Source organism: Bufo bufo, chromosome 4 (genome assembly GCF_905171765.1).
Source record: "Bufo bufo chromosome 4, aBufBuf1.1, whole genome shotgun sequence".
In the NCBI taxonomy this organism is placed as follows: Eukaryota; Metazoa; Chordata; class Amphibia; order Anura; family Bufonidae; genus Bufo; species Bufo bufo.
In genome coordinates, this window is record NC_053392.1 from 616461844 (window position 1) to 616482150 (window position 20307).

Consider the following 20307-nt stretch of genomic DNA (forward strand, 5'->3'; position numbering starts at 1 on the left):
CTAGTGTATACGAGAAAGCAATCCAAGGTTAGGGCAGGCAGCATTAATATATATCCGAGAAAGCAATCCAAAGTTAGGGCAAGCAGCGAAGAGTCACAGTTTAGAAACAGGCAGGATTAATACACAGGTCTCAGACAGAAAAAGCATACCTTCTGTTTTTCACCAGGTCCACACTTTGTCTAAAACTGTCCCTGTGTACCTGTCTTGGGCATTTTGTCCAGAGAAGTTCAAATCCTTGCAAACAGGTTAAAGAATGAATACCATATATTTACTTATATTTCACACTCTGTTTTAACCAGTGCTAATTGGATTGCAGCTGGGAGAGCAAACTGCTAGCATTAACTAAAGCTTTTCTGGCCACCTACTACAGTTTCATGGGACATATATCGCTACTGGACTTTACCTAGACCCGTTCTTACAGATGCTAAATTGCAAAACAAATGTCTCTAAAATGTTTGGGATTTACCCTGTGTTGTCAAGTACGAAGATAAACTGCAGGTCCTTAGCATCTCTATGGACCTTTATTTATTATATTATATTTGATGTTTCACACAATTACTAAAATAATTTCACCACAGTTATATGGACATTTATTTTTTATATTTTCTTTAAGAAACCTGACAAGAAAATATACATTACATTTAATAACTAGAAATATAGTGGAACTGTCAGGCAACCAGACGCAGTCTTGCCAAAAGTATGTCACCACGCGGACTTGTCTCTCATTCTCCCAGGGGTCTCTGGCCCTCCTGCGGGCATCCCTCAACCCTTGCGGAGGGCAGAGCTAGTAAAGGTTTGCGCTTTATGCACACATGTCACTCTGTGAGATCCATTCTGGATCGTGGTGCTGCTGGGAGACAAAACGCCATCATTCCCAGCGCTGACGCTGGTCAGGGGTCCCAGGATGCAGGAGCCCCTAGCGTCAGCTGTTGCCATGGAAACTCTGTTTTTATGTCTCCTAACATAGACATGTGGTGGGAGGCTCCTTCCTCTGCACACTCTCAGGACCCACCTATGCTTCCCTGGGCTGAGGGTGGTGATTGCGTGTGATCTCAGCAGTGTCAGGTGGTCTGTGGAGGGATATTTAAACCTGGTCTTCCCCTTCCCCCACTCACTTCTGGTTATTCAGTTGCTTCCCTGGCTCTGTATCTTAAGTTATCTGGTGAGTGGTTTCTCTGGTTATTGTCTCTGGCTTCGGTTTTGGTTGTCTTCTGGTTCTTTTGCCCTGGCTTACGTTTACTGACCATTCTCGTGTTTCCCTATTCACCAGTGCATAGTGTCATGGTGTGCCCAGCTGCCCTGCTATTTGACAACTGGAAAGGGCTCTGCCAAAGTCCCCCTTCCTGCTGGAGGTGGGTGAAGAGTACCCTGGCCCTCAAGGGTGTTCAGAGTGTGATGGCTTGCGCAAAGTGTGTCTGGTATGCCGCATTTGCTGGCCGTCAATTTGGCTTTATCATTTCATTAGCATTACAGGAACAATATGGAATGATCGCTCATATTCAAGTGAATGAGACTAATCTGCAATACCAAGCACATGCGCTCTCCAATGGAAAGCATTGTGCTTTGTAAGCTGCAATTAGGCCTCCTCAAACAACTGATCGGTGGGGTTCTCGAGTGTCGAAACCCCCCCAATCTGATATTGATGAGCTATTTTGAAGACAGGTCAGACTTCTCCCCGTGTGAGCTCTCTGATGCCGAGTTAAACTTGATTCAAGAATAAAACATATCCCACATTCTGAACATGAAAATGACTTCTGTCCATAGTGGATTCCTAGATGTCTCACAAGACTAACTTTCTGACTAAAACATTTTCCACATTCTGAACATGAAAATGGCTTCTCCCCTAAGTGGATTTTTAGATGTTTCACAAGATTTGCTTTCTGACCAAAACATTTACCACATTCAGGACATGAAAATGGCTTCTCCCCTAAGTGGATTTTTAGATGTTTCACAAGATTTGCTTTCTGACCAAAACATTTACCACATTCAGGACATGAAAATGGCTTCTCCCCTGTGTGAGTTTTTTGATGCTGAATAAAACTTGATTGATTGGCAAGACATTTTCCACATTCTGAACATGAAAATGGCTTCTCCCCTGTGTGAGTTCTCTGATGTCCAACAAGATGTGATTTGAAACTAAAACATTTACCACATTCAGGACATGAAAATGGCTCCTCCCCTGTGTGAGTTCTCTGATGTTTAACAAGATGTGATTTGAGACTAAAACATTTACCACATTCAGGACATGAAAATGGCTCCTCCCCTGTGTGAGTTCTCTGATGTTTAACAAGATGTGATTTGAGACTAAAACATTTACCGCATTCAGGACATGAAAATGGCTCCTCCCCTGTGTGAGTTCTCTGATGTTTAACAAGATGTGATTTGAGACTAAAACATTTACCACATTCAGGACATGAAAATGGCTTCTCCCCCGTATAAATTCTTAAATGTTTCACAAGAGCAGATTGATTACTAAAACATTTCTGACATTCTGAACATGAATATGGCTTCTCCCCTGTGTGAGTTCTCTGATGTCCAACAAGTTGTGATTTGTGACTAAAACATTTCCCACATTCTGAACATGAAAATGTGTTCTCTCCTGTGTGAATTCTTTGATGTGCTACAAGCATTGATTTCACACGAAAACACTTCCCACATTCAGGACACAGAAACGGCTTCTCTCCTGTGTGAATTGTCTGATGGTTAACAAGATTTGATTTAAAAATAAAACACTTTCCACATTCAATACATGAGAATGGCTTCTCACCAGAGTGAGTTTTCAGATGCAGAAAAAAATATGATTGACGGGTAAAACATTTTCCACATTCTGAACATGAAAATGGCTTCTTCCCTGTGTGAGTTTTCTGATGTGTCAGAAGAACAGATTTCTGAGTAAAACATTTCTGACATTCTGGACATGAAAATGGCTTCTCCCCTATGTGGATTTTTAGATGTTTCACAAGATTTGATTTCTGACTAAAACATTTACCACATTCAGGACATGAAAATGGCTTCTCCCCTGTATGAATTCTTAAATGTGCCACAAGACCAGATTTCTGACTAAAACATTTCTGACATTCTGAACATGAAAATGGCTTCGCTCTTGTGTGAGTTCTCTGATGTTTCTTTCTAGAGCATTTCAACATAAAACATTTCCCACATTCTGAACATGAATACGGCTTCTCCCCTGTGTGAGTTCTCAGATGTCCAACTAGAATACATTTCCTGGTAAAAGATTTTCCACATTCAGAGCATGAAAATGACTTTTTATCTCTGGAATTTCTCTCATGTAAAGAAAGATTAGATTTCTTCTTAAAAGGTGTCCCATGTGAAAATATTTTTCCACACTTGTGTTTAGTTCTTGTTTTGCCAGTCAGTGATTGATTAGATGAAGGTTTCTTCTGACCAGCGGTATCATTGGATATATCTCCGCTATGAAGGACTGAGGGTACATTAGGGCTTATTGAATTAGCTTGTGTGGTATTGCTATCTTCTTCTTTATAATAGGAAGATAAATGAAGATTCTTATGGTATACTCTCATCCCATTTTTACCTAGAAAATTAAACAAAAGTATTTTTTTTTCCCAAAGCAAATTTTTTTCTCAAGCTTTTTTAAAACAATAGAAAGCCAGAAAACATAAAATAAATAAGACATGTAAGATAACAGTATAATGTACAGTTTCAGTAAAGGTAGATTTAAAGAAACCAATAATCTTGATTATAAGGAATGACAGTTCCTGCAAGTAAGGTTGAGCGAACCCGAACTGTAAAGTTCGGGTTCGTACCGAACTTTTGAATTTTTGGACCCCGGACCTGAACCCGAACTTTTCAGTAAAAGTTCGGGTTTCGGTTAGGTGTTCGGCTACTTTATGGCGCTTTTTGAAAGGCTGCAGAGCAGATAATCAACAAGCGTTTAACTCGTGTGCCCTTAGAAGCTATCACAGCCATGCCTACTAATGGCATGGCTGTGATTGGCCAGTGCATCATGTGACCCAGCCTCTATATAAGCTGGAGTCCCGTAGCGCTGCACGTCACTCTGCTGTTACTAGTGTAGGGAGAGGATGCTGCTGCTGTGAGGGAGAGAATAGGAAAGAATCTTTTATCAGAAGTGCTTGTTAACTCAGCAATCTACCTAGATTTAGTTTTGTGGGTGCAGTGCACAATCTTTTTACCCTGCCCTGAGCCCAGTGACACAGAAAAATAACTTTTATCCGTCTGTTAGTTAGGTGGGAGGCGGCGGCCATTTTATGCAAGCTCAGTGCACCAGCACAGAATATGTGCTTTTGTGACATTCAAATTTCAGCTTGAAATACTGCAATAATAATCCTGGTTTTAAAAAAACACCCATTTTTGGCAATATACTACATCTGGTGCCTTTGCAGCATTTGTCAGTGTGAAATAGAAGCTTACAATACTTCAACAATTTTCAGGGTTTAAAAAATCACACATTTTTTTGAAAGACCCTACATCTGGTGCATTTGCAGCATTTGTCAGTGTGAAAGACAAGCTTGAAATACTTCAATAATTTTCTGGGTTAAAAAACACCCATTTTGGGCAAAAAAATTAATTTGCAGCCTTTGCTGTATCTGTCATTGTGAGATACACGCGTTAGATACTGGTGTTCTATTTTGTAATAAAAAAAACACCCATTTTGGGCAAAATACTTATTTTTGCAGCCTTTGCTGCATCTGTCAGTGTGAGATACAAGCTTTAAATACTGCAATAATATTCAGGGTTTAAAAAAACACCAATTTTTGGCAATACCCTACATCTTGGGCATATGCTGCATTTGTAAATGTGACATACAAGCTAGAAATACTGCAATAATATTCTAGGTTTAAAAAAAACACCCATTTTGGGCAAAAAACTAAATTTGCAGCCTTTGCAGCATCTGTCAGTGTGAGATACACGAGTTAGATACTGCTGTTCTATTCTGTTATTAAAAAAACACCCATTTTGGGCCAAATACTAAATTTGCGGCCTTGGCTGCATCTTTCAGTGTGATATACAAGCTTTAAATACTGCAATAATAATAATATTTGGGCAAGATCCTAAATTTGAGAAATATGAGGAGAGCGTCAAATAAGGGACGTGGCCCCGGTCGTGGTGCTGCTGGTGGAGCCCCTGTTGCAGGGAGAGGACGTGGTCGATCTGTGCCAGCTACAAACGCACAAGTGAAACACCTTCCCCAGGTGCGAGTAGGCGACAGAACCTTCAGCAGTATTTGGTCGGGCCTAATGCAGCTCTACGAATGGTGAGGAAAGAACAAGTACAGGCGATAGTAGATTGGGTTGCTGACAGTGCCTCCAGTTCCTTTACATTGTCTACCACCCAGTCTCCTGCTGAAATATCAGAGTTGGCACCTGAAGCTGATGTCCATCAGTCTTTAACTCACCCACTTGCAAATCAGCCAAGCAGTCTGAGCCCCAAGTCATGCAGCAGTCTTTCCTGCTTTTTGATAACTCTGCTAGCAGGGTTTCCCAGGGCCATCCACCTAGCCCTGCCCCAGAAGTGGAAGAGATTGAGTGCACCGATACCCAACCACTTATGGTTCAGGATGATACATGGGAGGACCACCGCAGCACGTCTCGAATGATGACGAAACACAGGTGCCAACCGCTGTGGCTTTCTGCAGTGTACAGACCGACAGGGAGGGCAGGGGTGAAGACTGGGTGGAAGATGATGTGGAGGACGATGAGGTTCTCGACCCCACATGGAATCAAGGTCATGCGAGTGACCTGTGTAGTTCGGAGGAAGGAGGCACAGAGCCACCAGCACAGCAGAAGAGGGAGCAGGGTGCAAAATAGGAGCGGCCGTCCCCTAGACAGTACGCCTGCTACTGCCCACCGCAGCAAGGGACTGAGCACGCCAAAGCCAGCTCCAAGGTGTTCCCTGGCGTGGCAGTTCTTCAGACAATGTGCTGAAGATAAGACACGAGTGGTTTGCACGCTGTGCAATCAGAGCCTGCATGACCAGGCATCTAAGTGCAAAGCACGAGCTGCAGTGGAGTAGACACCTCAAAAACTCTGGCTCCTCCTGCTTCCTCTTCTGCTGCAGTCTCGGCCTTTTCAGCCACCTCTGGAGTGACAGTGCCACCTGCCACCCCGATAACAGAGGATATGCCAGCAACACCACCACCTGGGTCACCAAGCATCTCCACAATGTCCCACGGAAGCGTTCATCTCTCCATCTCCCAAACACTGGAGCGGAAGAGGAAGTACCCCCCCTACCCACCCGCGATCCCTGGCCCTGAATGCCAGCATTTCAACATTACTGGCATTTGAAATGCTGTCATTCCGTCTGGTGGAGACGGAGAGTTTTAAAAGCCTTATGTCGATGGCTGTTCCACAGTACGTCGTGCCCAGCCGCCACTACTTTTCCAGGTGAGCCATCCCTTCCCTGCACAACCAAGTAGGGGACAAAATCAGGTGTGAACTGCGCAACGGCATCTGTGGCAAGGTCCACCTAACTACGGATACGTGGACCAGTAAGCACGGTCAGGGACGTTATATCTCTCTAACAGCACACTGGGTAAATGCAGTGGCGGCTGGGCCTGAGGAGGATAGCAATTTGGCGCATGTCCTTCCACCACCGAGGATTGCAGGGCGCTTCAGTTTGCCTCCTGTTGCTTCTTCCTCCTACTCCGCTTCCTCATCCTCTACCGGCTCCTCATCCGGTCAGCGTAATACCTTCACCACCAACTTCAGCACAGCCAGGAGTAAACGACAGCAGGCAGTTTTAAAACGTATCTGTTTGGGGGACTAACCCCACACCGTGCAGTTGCTGTGGATGGGCATTGAACATCAGACCGATGAGTGGTTGGTGCCAGTGAGCCTCATGCCCGGCCTGGTGGTGTGCGATAATGGGCAAAATCTTGTAGCAGCTCTGGGACTAGCCGGTTTGACGCACATCCCTTGCCTGATGCATGTGCTGAATTTGGTGGTGCAGAGGATCCTTAAAAATTACCACGATATATCAGAGCTGCTGCATAAAGTGCGGGCTTTCAGCGTTCTCACCCTGCTGCTGATCGCCTGTCAGCGTTGCAGCGTAACTTCGGCCTTCCCGCTTACCGCCTCATATGTGACATGCCCACAAGGTGGAGCTCCACCTTGCACATGCTGGCCAGACTGTGCGAGCAGCAGCAGGCGATAGTAGAGTTTCAGCTGCAGCACGCATGGGTGAGTCGCTGTGCGGAACAGCACCACTTCACTACCAATGACTGGGCCTCCATGCGAGACCTGTGTTCCTTGTTGCACTGTTTCTAGTACTCCACCAACATGGCCAGTGCCGATAACGGCGTTCTCAGCGTTACTATCCCACTTCTATGCCTCCTTGAAAAAACGCTTCGGGTTATGATGGAAGAGGATGTGGCACAGGAGGAGGAGGAAGAGGGATCATTTCATAGGGTTTCCGGCCAGTCATTCACAAGTGGCTCTGAGGGTGGGTTCCTGCACCCACAAACGCCAGGTACACAATTGTTCAGCCAGGGCACAGTTCTGGAGGATGACGAGGTGGAGGATGAGGAGTAGGAGGAGGAACCGTGTTCACAGCAGGGTGGCACCCAAACCAGCTCATGGCCATCACTGTTGCATGGCTGGGGGGGATACAGAGGACACATACGATACACCTCCCACAGAGGACAGCTTTTCATTGCCACTGGGCAGCCTGGCACACATGAGCGATTACATGCTGCAGTGTTTCCGCAACGACCGCAGAGTTACCCACATTCTAACTTGTGCTGATTACTGGGTGGCCACGCTGCTGGATCTCCATTACAAGGACAACGTACCGTCTTTAATTCCATCACTGGAGCGTGATCGTAAGATGCGCGAGTACAATAGCATGCTGGTAGACGCGCTGCTGGTGGCATTCCCACCTGACAGCGGGGTAACAGTGGAAGCACAAGACGAAGGCAGAGGAGGAGTAATGCAGCTGGGGCACCGCCAGCACCTCAGAAGGCAGGGATAGCATGACCGAAATGTGGAAAAGCTTTGTCAGCACGCCACCACAACCATCACCACCAGCTGATATGGAACGTCTTAGCAGGAGGCAGCATTTCAGCAATATGGTAGAGCAATATGTGTGCACACGCCTACACGTATTGACTGACGGGTCTGCCCCCTTCAACTTCTGGGTCTCCAAATTGGGCACATGGCCTGAGCTTGCCCTTGACGCCTTGGAGGTGCTGGCCTGCCCTACTGCCAGTGTATTGCCTGAACATGTGTTTAGCATGGCAGGGGGCGTTATCACAGACAAGCGCAGGCGCCTGTCCACAGCAAATGTGGACAAGCTCACGTTCATTAAAATGAGCCAGGCATGGATCTCCGTACCTTGTGCAGAATAGACATGTATACCGGCCTCACCCAGCCATTGTTATACTACAGCGCAATAGCTCATTGTTGTATTTTGGATATTTCCCACTCAGTTTGATTGTAACCTAATAAAAAAATAATAATTTCAACAAAAAAACAGTGTTGGCTACATCGTCCTCCGTCTACCGCCGCTTCCACCTAGACCGCTACGTCCACCGCCTCCTCAAACTCCTACTACATATGGACCTCGACCTCATAAATCAAGAATATTTTTTTTTATTTGTGCGTATTTTACTATGTAATTTCACTCATTTGTCTGTTACATTTTTGGGTGAAATTCACCAATTTTTGGATGTGATATACCCCTGCTGTAGCTAGTAGACAGGTAAAAACATTTCACTAATTTGTCTGCTACATATTCGGGTGAAATTCACAAATTTTTGGGTGTGATATACCCCTGCTGTACATAGTAGACAGGTAAAAAAAAATCACTAATTTGTCTGTTATATATTCTGGTAAAATTCACCAATTTTTGGCTGTGATATACCCCTGCTATACCTAGTAGACAGGTAAACAAATTTAAAGGATAACTGTCACATTTAGACCCTAATTTCAATTTTCATATATGTAGTTACTGATAACATGATATTCCAGAATCAGTTACTATTAGACTGACTTACCCCATATTTAATAAGATTCAGCCCTTAGCAACCAGTCTGCATAAAACTGCAATTTCACTATTCAGTTAAGATGGCCGCCACTGCCCTCACCCTGAGGCTAATCCCGCCTGCCCTCACTAGCCAGTAACAATAGCCCCCCAAAAGTGTCAGTAACCAGAGCCCTCCCCCTAAAGGGTTAATCTCTTGCAGCACAAAGGGGTCCTCTTACCACATGTTGCTTTCATTTATACACTGAGCAGATGGCAGATCTCCCTTCCCTGCTCTGCGCTGCTTCCACTCTGCATTCTCCAGCTCTGCTGAGTGAGGGAGCGTCTGCCAAGCGCAGGGACAGGGAGAAGTGCACACAGCCCAGGCACTGTTATCAGCTGCTGGGGAGGACCTGGCTTTAATCATTTACCTACAGTCCCTGGCTGTCAGTTATCTGACCTTGCACGCAGCGTGCTTCTGCGTCCTCCGTCCTTCAACAGATAGACGGACCATGCCTAGCAACCCTATTTTAAGCACAGGTAAAAGTAGGCAGTACAGGGAACAAAAATGTGGAATTAAGGGGTAATTGAATACACAGTGAAAAGTTTAAATAGGGCCACCAAGGTGATATTAATCACCACAATCCAATACTCCAAAAAAATATATATATGACAGTTATACTTTAACTAATTTGTCTGTTACATTCTCGTGTGAAATTCACCAATTTTTGGTTGTGATATGCCCCTGCTATACCTAGTAGACAGGTAAAAACATTTCACTAATTTGTCTGTTACATTCTTGGTTGACATTTGACCATTTTTGCCGTGATTAAACCCCTGCTCTGCATAGGTGACAGGGACATAAATTAAAAAAATTCTTCTTTAATTGACGCGCGCCCCCTCCTTTCATTCAGTGCTTAAACTTTAACAACTTGTCTCACATTTGCCCTTCAATAATTTGTCCCACATTTCTGCTCGATTATATTTAATTTCAAACAATTAACCTCCCTTGAATGTGGTATCCCTTTCTCACGCTCCCTTCTCCGGCCTGGAACCCTAATTCCCCGCCACCCGTGATCACCATGGTAGGCGCAGAAAAGAACATCGAAAGTTAATAGAGAAGATATCCAATTGGATCGTGAACATCACAGGGATGTGCGACATGGTGGAGCAGTATGTGTGCACACGCCAACGCGTACTGACTGATGGGTCTGCCCCCTTTAACTTCTGGGTCTCCAAATTGGGCACATGGCCTGAGCTTGCCCTTTATGCCTTGGAGATGCTGGCCTGCCCTGCAGTCAGTGCATTGTCTGAACGTTTGTTTAGCATGGCTGGAGGGGGTTATCACAGGTTATATTTCCCGATATTTTGGGGTGTACCCTACTTTAAAAAAATTAATTAAAATTAAAACCAAAAACAGTGTAGGATACCTCCTCCTCCTCCACCACAGCTATCACCTACACCACCACATCCACTGCCTCCTCAACCTCCTACTCCATATGGACCTCGTCCTCCTAGATCAAGATTTTTATTTTTTATTTTTATGTATTTTATGTTATTTTAAGTCATTTCCCTATCCACATTTGTTTGCAGACCACTTGCCATGCTCTTAACCACATTTTGCTGGCATTTGCAGCCCTCTAGCCCTTTCCATGACATTTTTAGAGCCATTTCAGTGCTCGAAAGTTAGGGTCCCCATTGACTTCAATGTGGTTCGGGGTCAAGTTCGGGTTCTGAACTCGAACTTTTTTTGTGAAGTTCGGCCGAACCCGAACATCCAGGTGTCCGCTCAACTCTAATGGTGACAGGTGTTTCTATCCAGACCATACAGTCCAAAACATCCCAATGTCAACAGACAAAAGTTCCAGAAATTCAACAGATACCACCAAAATGAATATAAAAGAAATCATGAGTGGAAGGAAATTCAGCATGAACATGTACACACCCCCTGTGTATACGCTTAATGTATGGCCCTATTATGTGCTTTACAAAACCATATCTCACCCAAGTGCTTAATGAGCTTTGAGGAAAATTAGCAAAACTAGAGCAGGTGGCCACCATTCAGATTCCAACTATAATAGGACAACCTTTGGAAAATTAAATAAGTAATTTGATTGGTTGTCATGGGCAGCAACTCCATTTTCGTTTCAACAAGCTTTGATACATCTTCTCCTCCTTTTGTTTTGATCGCTGTTGTGCCCTATTTGTGCTTTACATATTATGGCAACTTTCTTCTTTATTTTTCTTGCACCTTTCCTTTTTTTTATTTTTAATCCCTTGTATCCCCCTTAACCCCTTTTTTACCATTGTTCCATTGCTGCATTCTATATTTTTTTATTGCAATTTTAGGGCACATACAACTTAATGTTTTATTTTTGTTAACTCTTTTTGGGTTGGAATGTGAAAAAACAACAGTAATTCCACCACTGATTTTTGCATTTTACCATGTGGCATAAAAAATATGTTTGCTTCATTCTGCAGATCAGTATGATTGCTCGAATACACTTGGATAGGAAGGAGCCGTCCCATAGAAGTGAATGGGATGGCTTCTTGTAATTACACTGCTAACTGCTGCGATGTCGACGACAAGCAGGTAAACAATGAAAGGAAGGCAGCACTCGCACGAGGCATGGCCTTCTCTTTAATTACTGTATTTTTCGCCCCATAAGACAAATTTTTTCCCCCCCCCAAAAGTGGGGGGAAAATTCCCCTGCATCTTATGGGGTGAATGCTGCCATTTTACATCGCAGACTGCCATGTATCAGCTGGACGAGAGAGGGAGGAGGGGCCGGTGTCATGCAAATTCAGCGGGGCCGGTGCGGTCACTGTACTCCGACCCCACCGCTCACTCACTGCTTTATTGTCTAAATATTTTATAATAATAGACATCATTGAAGTTCCGATCCCCAGCCCCATCTGTACTACTTACTAAATGTCCTGTAGCAGGCAGAGCAGGGCGGGCGGCCGTAACTCACTGACGTCACATGCCTGCGCCGCCTACTTCATTCAATATGGGGGGGAACTCCTGTCGCCATGTAGTCGCACATGGCCGACACCCCATGGTGAAAACAGAGACAGATCTACAACATTCTACCTGGATAATGTTCAATGGAGTTCCCATTAACTGTCGTTCACAAGGTTTATCCCTTTCAGCCTCTCCTCCTAAGGACGTCCAATGTGCGGCACGCAGGGCAGAGATAACCACTCAGGAACGCAGCCTTCTCAGTACAATGGGGGATACGTCCATGTTATCTAACGATCCCTGACTCACTACATTACAAGGAATATCATTACAAAAAGGTGATATAATATTGTAAGGGGACAGAACCAATCAGTACTTCATTATGTATGTAAAATACACTTAAGTTACAACAAACAAAAAAATTCCCTTACTGTCTGATATCATTGGCGGTGTTGTACTGCAGACGCACTGTCACCAGCCATATAGCCAGGACTGTGAGTGAAAAAAATAAAGGGGTTGTGCAGCAATATATAGTGATAATCTATCCTCAGGTCATCAATATCAGATTGGCAGGGGTACGACAGCCGGCACCCCCACTGATCAGCTGTTTGAAGAGGAGGCAGCTGCAAGTGAATGGAGAGAGTACCTGTCATTACACTGCGCCGCCCAAACTGTGAAGATGACAGGCAGTATAATGAAGAAAAGCAGCACTCCTCTACAAACAGCTTATTAGCGGGGGTACCGGGTGTCAGACCCCTGCCAATCTGATATCAATAACCTATTCTGAGGATCAATAATATATATTGCTGCATAACCCCTTTAAGAAAGTGACAGCATTCTGGTCTATTATATGAAATAGGCTAGGGTACTGATCGGTGACATCGGTTCAGAGTTAGATATGACAAATACACAGATAATGATTAGATAGCGATCGGCTCCCGGTTTTGGCGCTCTCAGATGCCATTGTCACATTTGACCACAGCATCTGGGAGAGCTAACACTGGGAGCCGCGAGCTTCCCGGACTGGTCCACCGTCCCCTGGCTGAGATCAAGGAAGGAGTCCCATACTAGTAATAGGCCCGAGCCTTCACAAGGCTTCCAGGTCAATTACTAGTATATTCCAATGCTGGCCTGCAGGAGGCAGCATTGCATTGGAATATATTGCATCTTGTATATGTATAAATATCCATTACGGAATACAAGTGGCAATTTAATGATTGCTTGTTATAGTTACTTTGGGTGATTTTAAAAAAGTTTGAAAAAATATTAAGAAATTTTAAATTCAAATCACCCACTTCCCTTAGAATAAAAAAAGTATTCAATAAAAAAATGAAACATCATGGGCATCACCAAGTCCAAAAACGCACGTACTATTAAAATAATACAAATACAGTGCAAATAACACCTAATAATAATAATAACACCCCATGGGTCCATATACTACAGGTTTATAACTGAGGCCAATCGTATCATGTGACCTTTACTCAGAAACGGCATTTACCCTCCAGTCTTTTTGTGATTGTTTCTGTCCATATTGTGTCACATTGTACCGGTGCCAAGGAAGATGATGAATATATTGGGGCACTATATCCAGGAGGAGGAGGTTTCTCTGAACTTCCGATCAGATTTCCCATTAATAAAGACATTTACAGTCAAACGAGATGTATGAAATGTTCTTACCATTCACGGACACTGATCCGGGTTTTCTGAGCTCACTCGTCGTTCCACCTGAACTTTCCTGCAGTAAAGATCCCACATTAAAGACATGAGAAAACAGAAAACTATACTCCACTGCTAGCTTATCTTATATCCAGGCGAAGATCAAACACCCCTAGAAGACATGAACCTTTCTGCCCTGAAGAAGAAGGAGCTCCTCACGTGGTGATCAGACAGGATCAACATTCAGACAAGTATCTTACACATATGAAATGTGACATTATTCTGCATGAAATGACCTGATCCTATCCTGGAGAGGACGCTGTGCTCATCACCTCCAGTTCTTACATTATTGTATGGTAAAAAGCCTGTCATTGCTTCTGGAAACTGAACCTTATATCCAGTTGCTCTTGTCCTTTGTGGTGACCTGATTCTAGATGAGAAGGTAATAATGTTTTGCAAAAGCAGGAAGATTCTGTCCCTGATGAGTCAGTCACTGACTGTTAATACAGGACAGTATCTGTTGTAGATGCAGCTGACTGGCATTGTGCTGTCATTTAGTCTATGACTTACATCTACTCTGCAGGACTTTACTTTTACCCACATTGAATCTCAGTTGCCAAGTGGATGTCCAAACAGGAGAACATTTAATACAATTTTTTATGACACCAGAAACCATTTGTAGCCAACAACAAGATGCAATGGAGCCTACAGTATACTCCACTGCTGCTGGGGTTCCGGCATATGAGGAAGCAAAGAAAATCATCTGCGGAAGCAGCAAAGAGCGATGGCCCCAAAGTAACCCAGAATGTCTGTAAGTGACAATGTGTGTGTACTGTACATACTGTATAAATCCCATGGACCTGAAGGATCCTATAATGTCACGGGGTCACATGACATTCTCAAGTGACGTGACTCTGAAGCAGGTGCAGGCTTATGTGGCAGGAAGACCCTTTCATACACTTAGGATGAATTTGAGCCGGGGCTGTTTTGAAGCACAAATTTGTGTTTGGAGAGATGGCAACAGACGGCGACCTGTGTACTGGTGGGGGTTGGGGGAGATGTCAACCTGCCATTTCTAGTTTTGCCCCTGACAACAGTCTGTAGAGGATAGGTAGAAACCTCAGCTGCACTTACTTGATAATCCAGTGGGACATTCTGCTTTTCCTGTGGACAGTCCTGGGAATACAGAGGACTGGGACCTCTCTCTGGTGGATTTCTCTGACTGGATCCATCTGTAGAAAATACACACAGTGACTGAATACATTGTCTATATGTGATGATCAGATGATGGGGAATCTGACTCTCAGAACTATTCTCATCTCTACAGTCATGAAAGGGATCCTCTTACTCGCTGATGTGAGGGACTGGTGATTCTCCCTCATGACGTCCTTGTACATATCCTTATGTTCCTCTAAATATTCCCACTCCTCCATGGAGAAATAGACAGTGACATCCTGACACCTTATAGGAACCTGACAACACAAGGATAGTCATTACCAGACCCCTCCCTTGGCGTTATTGTTATAATGTCCCAGCATTCCCAGCAGTGCTCACCTCTCCGCTCAGTAGCTCAGTGATCCTAGTGGTAAGTTCTAGGATCTTCTGCTCATGTATCAAGGAATGAGGTGGAGGCTCGGTGATGGGGCTCTGGGTCATGCTCCATCCTCCTGACACACGGGGTGTCACACACTCACCAGACGACTTCTTCACTACTGTGTAATCCTGTGTATGAGGATACACCGATCACTACAGAGATTCTAAGAATCCTTCACCTTTCCAGACATTTCCCTGTTTTATTACTAGAGATAAGAGTGATGTCATGTGAAACTCTCACCTCTCCAGTTATCAAGGTGATGATCTCTAGGGTGAGGTCTAATATCCTTGCAGCCATGTGTTTTCTGTCCTTGTACAGATCTTTTTGTTCTTCTAAATACTCCCACTCCTCCATGGAGAAATAGACAGCAACATCCTGACACCTTATAGCAACCTGACAACACAAGGATACAGTCATTACCAGACGCCTCCCTTGGAATTATTGTATAATGTCCCAGCATTCCCAGCAGCGCTCACCTCTCCGCTCAGCAGCTCAGTGATCCTGGTGGTAAGTTCTAGGATCTTCTGCTCATGTATCAGGGAATGAGGTGGAGGCTCGGTGATGGGGCTCTGGGTCCTGCTCCATTTTCCTGACACACAGGGTGTCACAAACTCCCCAGATGACTTCTTCACTACTGTGTAATCCTGTGTATGGGCAGATGCCGATCACTACAGAGAGTCTAAGAATCCTTCACCTTTCCTGTCTTTTTTCTGTTTTATTACTAGTGTAGGAAAGCGCAAGGGGCCATCATTGACGGAAGGTATGTGCTCCCGAGATTCCTGGCCTCGGTGAGGTAAGAGCAGGTAGTTTTAAGTGTCAGATGCAGCTAGTGCTGATTGACACTATTATTTGAAAGAATGGCTGCAAAGACGATCCGGGCCAGCTATTATTGGGAGTAGCCAAAGTGCTGGGTGGGTGGCTTCTCCCCACGCTCCAGGCTGGGTCTTTATTGGCCTATATAAACCCAGCCAGCAGTCTCAGCTGGGTGTGTTTTATCCTCCATCTGACAGAGAAGCTGTGGAGACTCTGGTTTGGGATCTGTGAATTGGTGTGCTAAAGGATTGGAAGCTACATTCTGGAAAACAGGCACCTAAAGCCTGCTGTGGACGGCTAGGGGAAAAACTGCTAACCAGGTGAAGATTTTGTTCTATGGACATTGCATGGTGTGAACAAACACCAAGACTGTGAACGGTCATTTTGTGTTTCCTTATGTGTGAATAAACACCGAACTGTTTAAATTAAAGACTTTGTGATTGCCTCTATACTGCCTCCGCTAGCCTGTCAACCACAGCAAAACCCCACAATTGGTATCGGATTCGGGCAAACGCAGTGAGGAAAGCCTGAAGGCCGAAAAGTTTTTTGTTTTTCCCGGGCACAAGGGCATGTCCTATATTAAGCCGGCAAGGTTACGACCCGTGTCCCCTGACAAAATGGAGGCTCGTGAAAGCCCTCGTGTAGGCTAACTTGCAGCAGCGGGAGGCTAACAAGCAGCAGCAGGAAACTAACCAGCTGCTATTACAACATGTAATGGCGTTGTAAGCGGCCGGAGCATCCAAGAACGTCCACGATGCCCGGAAAGCTGTCTGTGCGGCGATCCCTAAGATGTCCCCCTTAGATGACATCGAGTCCTATCTGGCAATGTTTGAAAAGGTGGCCGTGAGGGAAAAGTTACCCCGAGACCAGTGGGCTGAGGTCGTCGTTCCGTCTCTGGCGTCTTGACCCCAGAAAGCGTTTTTTGTTCTTCCCAATGATCAAGCGGTCGACTACCCGACCGTAAAAGGTGAGATCCTGGTGAGAGTGTATGTATTGGTCCGGGCTCAGTGGGTGCACCAGTGGGAATTTAACTCGGCTGAACCCGCCAGACCACAATATTATGACCTGCTACACCGGTTGCAGAAATGGCTGCAGCCTGACATATTGACTCCCACTGCAATACTGGACCGTCTGTTGGCGGATGTGTTTTGGAGGGCTTTGCTGTACCCTCTCCAGCACTGGATCGGCCAAGTGTCTCCTGGAAATGCCTAAGAGATGGTCGACCTGGTGGAGCGCTACAAGGCCACCAGAAATCTGCAGGGAGGTTCTTGTGGGATGGGGCCAGTCAAACCCTGGAAATCTCCACCCCAGACTTAGCGGCCAGTGCCAGCCAAACCCGCCCCGGAAGTATCCCCTACAGACCCAGCCCCGGTGGTTTGCTGTAGGTGTCACGAGTCTGGACACATAAGGGCTGACTGTCCCCATCGGGGTGACCCCATGGATACCAGCTATGGCTACCGCCACTTATTGTATGCCAGGAAGCTGTGTGCCACAGGTACCTCCGAGAGTGTAGACAATAGCCCCCTGTGCCACGTGGAAGTGGGGGACACTCTGGTGGTGGCACTTCTGAATGCAGGGAGCCTGGTGTCCATGGTAAGAGCTGCCCTGGTGCGGTCCGTCGAGTATAATGGCCAAAAGTTCGGCGTTATGTGCATTTATGGGGACTTAAAAGACTATCCCACCGCCCTGGTCTCTCTATCAACAGTAGTTGGCAGTTGAGAAAGGCTGGACGGGCCGAAACGCATCCTGTTATTACTTTGTTAGTTACAATAAAAGAATACAACTGATTGAAAACTAGAACGTCTGCTGGGACCTTTTTTGCTGCATTTGATCTGGGGATTGCCCCTTCCCATGCAGCGTGAAAAGGATCGTGAGCTGTAACTTCTGCTTCTCTATCAACAGTGGCCGGCAGGTGGACTCATGAGGTGGCCATCACCACAAAGTTACCGTATGAACTAATAATTGGGAGAGACTTCCCACTGTGGCCGGATACAAAAGTTACCAATACCCGTGAGACAGATGTAACCCTAGCAGAGTGGCCCGGCTCAGGGGGGAGACCAGAACCCTGGGAACCTGAGTCCGAAGGGCCAGCGGTAGGGGTGACCACCGCTTCGGTGGAAGAGGGGGAGACAACACCGCTAAGTGTGATGGTGGGAGACAAGGAGGACTTGCCGCCAGGTCCGGACTAGCCGACCTCAATGTCTACGGGGGTGTTTCCCCGTTTTGTGCTTCATCAAGAGATGATGTATCGAGTAAACCAGTTTTGAGGTGAATCCATTGAACAGTTGGTGGTGCCCAAGGCTTATCACAAACTCATGTTAGAGTTAGCCCACCAGCATGTTCTCGGCGGTCATCTGGGAATGCAAAAAACACAGGACCGGATTCTATAGCGGTTTCTACAGTCTTGCCCAACCTGCCAGAGAACGAGGCCCCAGCCATATTTCCGTAGTCCTCTGGTACCCCTCCCGATTATCGAGGTCCCATTCGAGCGAATCGCTATGGAACTCGTTGGCCCGTTACCAAAGTCTGCTAGAAGACACCAACACATACTCGGAGGCACTTGGAGGCGGTGCCACTGTGGCATACATCAGGCAATATCATAGCTAAGCAGTGAATGGATATGTTTTCTCGCGTGGGTCTGCCCAAAGAGGTTCTGATTGACCAAGGGACCCTGTTTATGTCCAAGGTCATGAGGGAACTCTGTAAGTTGCTCCACATAAAACAGCTATGAACGTCCGTGTATCATCCGCAAACGGATGGCCTAGTAGAGAGGTTTAATCAAACATTTAAAAATATGCTTAAAAAGGTGGTCTCTAAGGATGGGAGGGAATGGGACCTTCTTCTACCCTATGCAATGTTTGCAGTGCGAGAGGTGCCCCTGGTCTCTACTGGGTTCTCGCCCTTCGAACTGCTATACAGAAGACACACTCGCGGTATGTTGGACGTGGCAAAAGAGGTGTGGGAACAACAACCCACACCTCACAGACGTGTTGTTGAGTACGTCACCCAGATGCAAGGACGGATGGAAACAGTAGCATATGGAGGCAGCGCAACGAGCCCAGAGTAGGATCTATAATCAGCAGGCTCGGGTCCGGACCTTAAACCCGGGTGATCGGGTATTGGTTCTGGTACCAACCGTAGACAGTAAGTTCTTAGCTAGGTGGCAGGGGCCCTATGAGGTGCTTGAAAAAATTGGAGAGGTAGATTACAAGGTACACCAGCCAGGGAGGTGAAAGCCAGAGCAGGTGTACCATGTGAATCTGCTCAAACCCTGGAAAGATAGGGAAACCGGTATGGAAGACAGCCCACGACCAGGATTCCTAGGGGAGGTGGTTTCGGCCCCTCTGTCTGAAGCAAGGGAAGCGGCTGCCACAGTGAAAATTGCTGACAGCCTCTCTTCTAAACAGGCTCAGGAAGCCAGGGAGTTCATTAGTCGGAACACGGATGTGTTCTCGGACCTTCCTGGACGCACTACCATAGTCCGACATGACATTATCACTGAGCCTCAGGCAAAAGTCTGGTTAAAACCATACCGGGTACCCGAGGCTCGGCAACAAGCCATCGCAGAGAAAGTGCAGCTAAGGCTCCAGCTAGGTGTTATCGAGGAGTCAAAAAGTGTATGGGCCAGTCTGATAGTCTTGATACCCAATCCGAACGGGACATTGCGGTTCTGTAACTACTTCCGCAAACTGAATGAGGTGTCCAAGTTTGACGTGTATTCCATGCCCTGAGTGGATGAGCTTATTGAGAGGTTAGGCCAAGCCCGGTATTTTTTTGTGTTGGACCTCACCAAAGGGTACTGGCAGGTACCCTTGACAGAGGCTTCCAAGGAAAAAACGGCTTTCATCACGCCAGAGAGGCTGTATCAGTACAAGGTATTACCATTAGATCTACATAGCGCTCCTGCTACGTTTTAAAGGCTAATGGACATTGTACTCCGTCCACATCGTCGGTATGCTTCGGCATACCTGGACGATATCATTATCCACAGCACCGACTGGGAAAGTCACCTACCTAAAATACACACTGTAGTGGACTCCCTTAGGAAGGCTGGCTTAACCGCTAATCCAAAAAAGTGCGCAATAGGGTTAGAAGAGACCAAGTACCAAGTAATTGGGCGCGGAATTATCAAACCTCAGGTAAACAAAATTTAGGCAATTAGGAATTGTCCACGACCGGTCACTACTCGGCAAGTAAAGTCGTTCCTGGGTATGGTGGGGTACTATATGAGGTTTGTCCCTAATTTTGCTACAGTCGCCGCACCATTGACAGGCCTTTTGAAGGGACGCAAGTCAGTGACGGCTCAGTGGAATGAGCAGGC

At 45.8% G+C, this 20307-nt stretch overlaps 2 protein-coding genes across 5 annotated transcripts in view; both read right to left on the bottom strand.

Moving 5' to 3' along the window:
- The window catches only part of LOC120999664 (oocyte zinc finger protein XlCOF6-like), a 2208135-nt gene that overhangs the window by 1381797 nt on the left and 806031 nt on the right, over window positions 1-20307 (bottom strand). The gene's annotated exons all lie outside the window — the stretch shown is intronic.
- The window catches only part of LOC120999662 (gastrula zinc finger protein XlCGF57.1-like), a 35187-nt gene continuing 15641 nt past the window's right edge, over window positions 762-20307 (bottom strand). For 2 of the 4 annotated variants that reach the window (XM_040430666.1, XM_040430665.1), the window contains one exon: window positions 762-3553. In XM_040430666.1, coding sequence (XP_040286600.1) covers window positions 1587-3542 — 1956 coding nt within the window. In that variant the 5' untranslated portion in view covers window positions 3543-3553 and the 3' untranslated portion in view covers window positions 762-1586. Of the gene's footprint in view, window positions 3554-13600; window positions 13769-13839; window positions 13963-20307 lie in introns of those variants that run through there. The other 2 variants (XM_040430663.1, XM_040430667.1) reach the window with 2 other exon arrangements.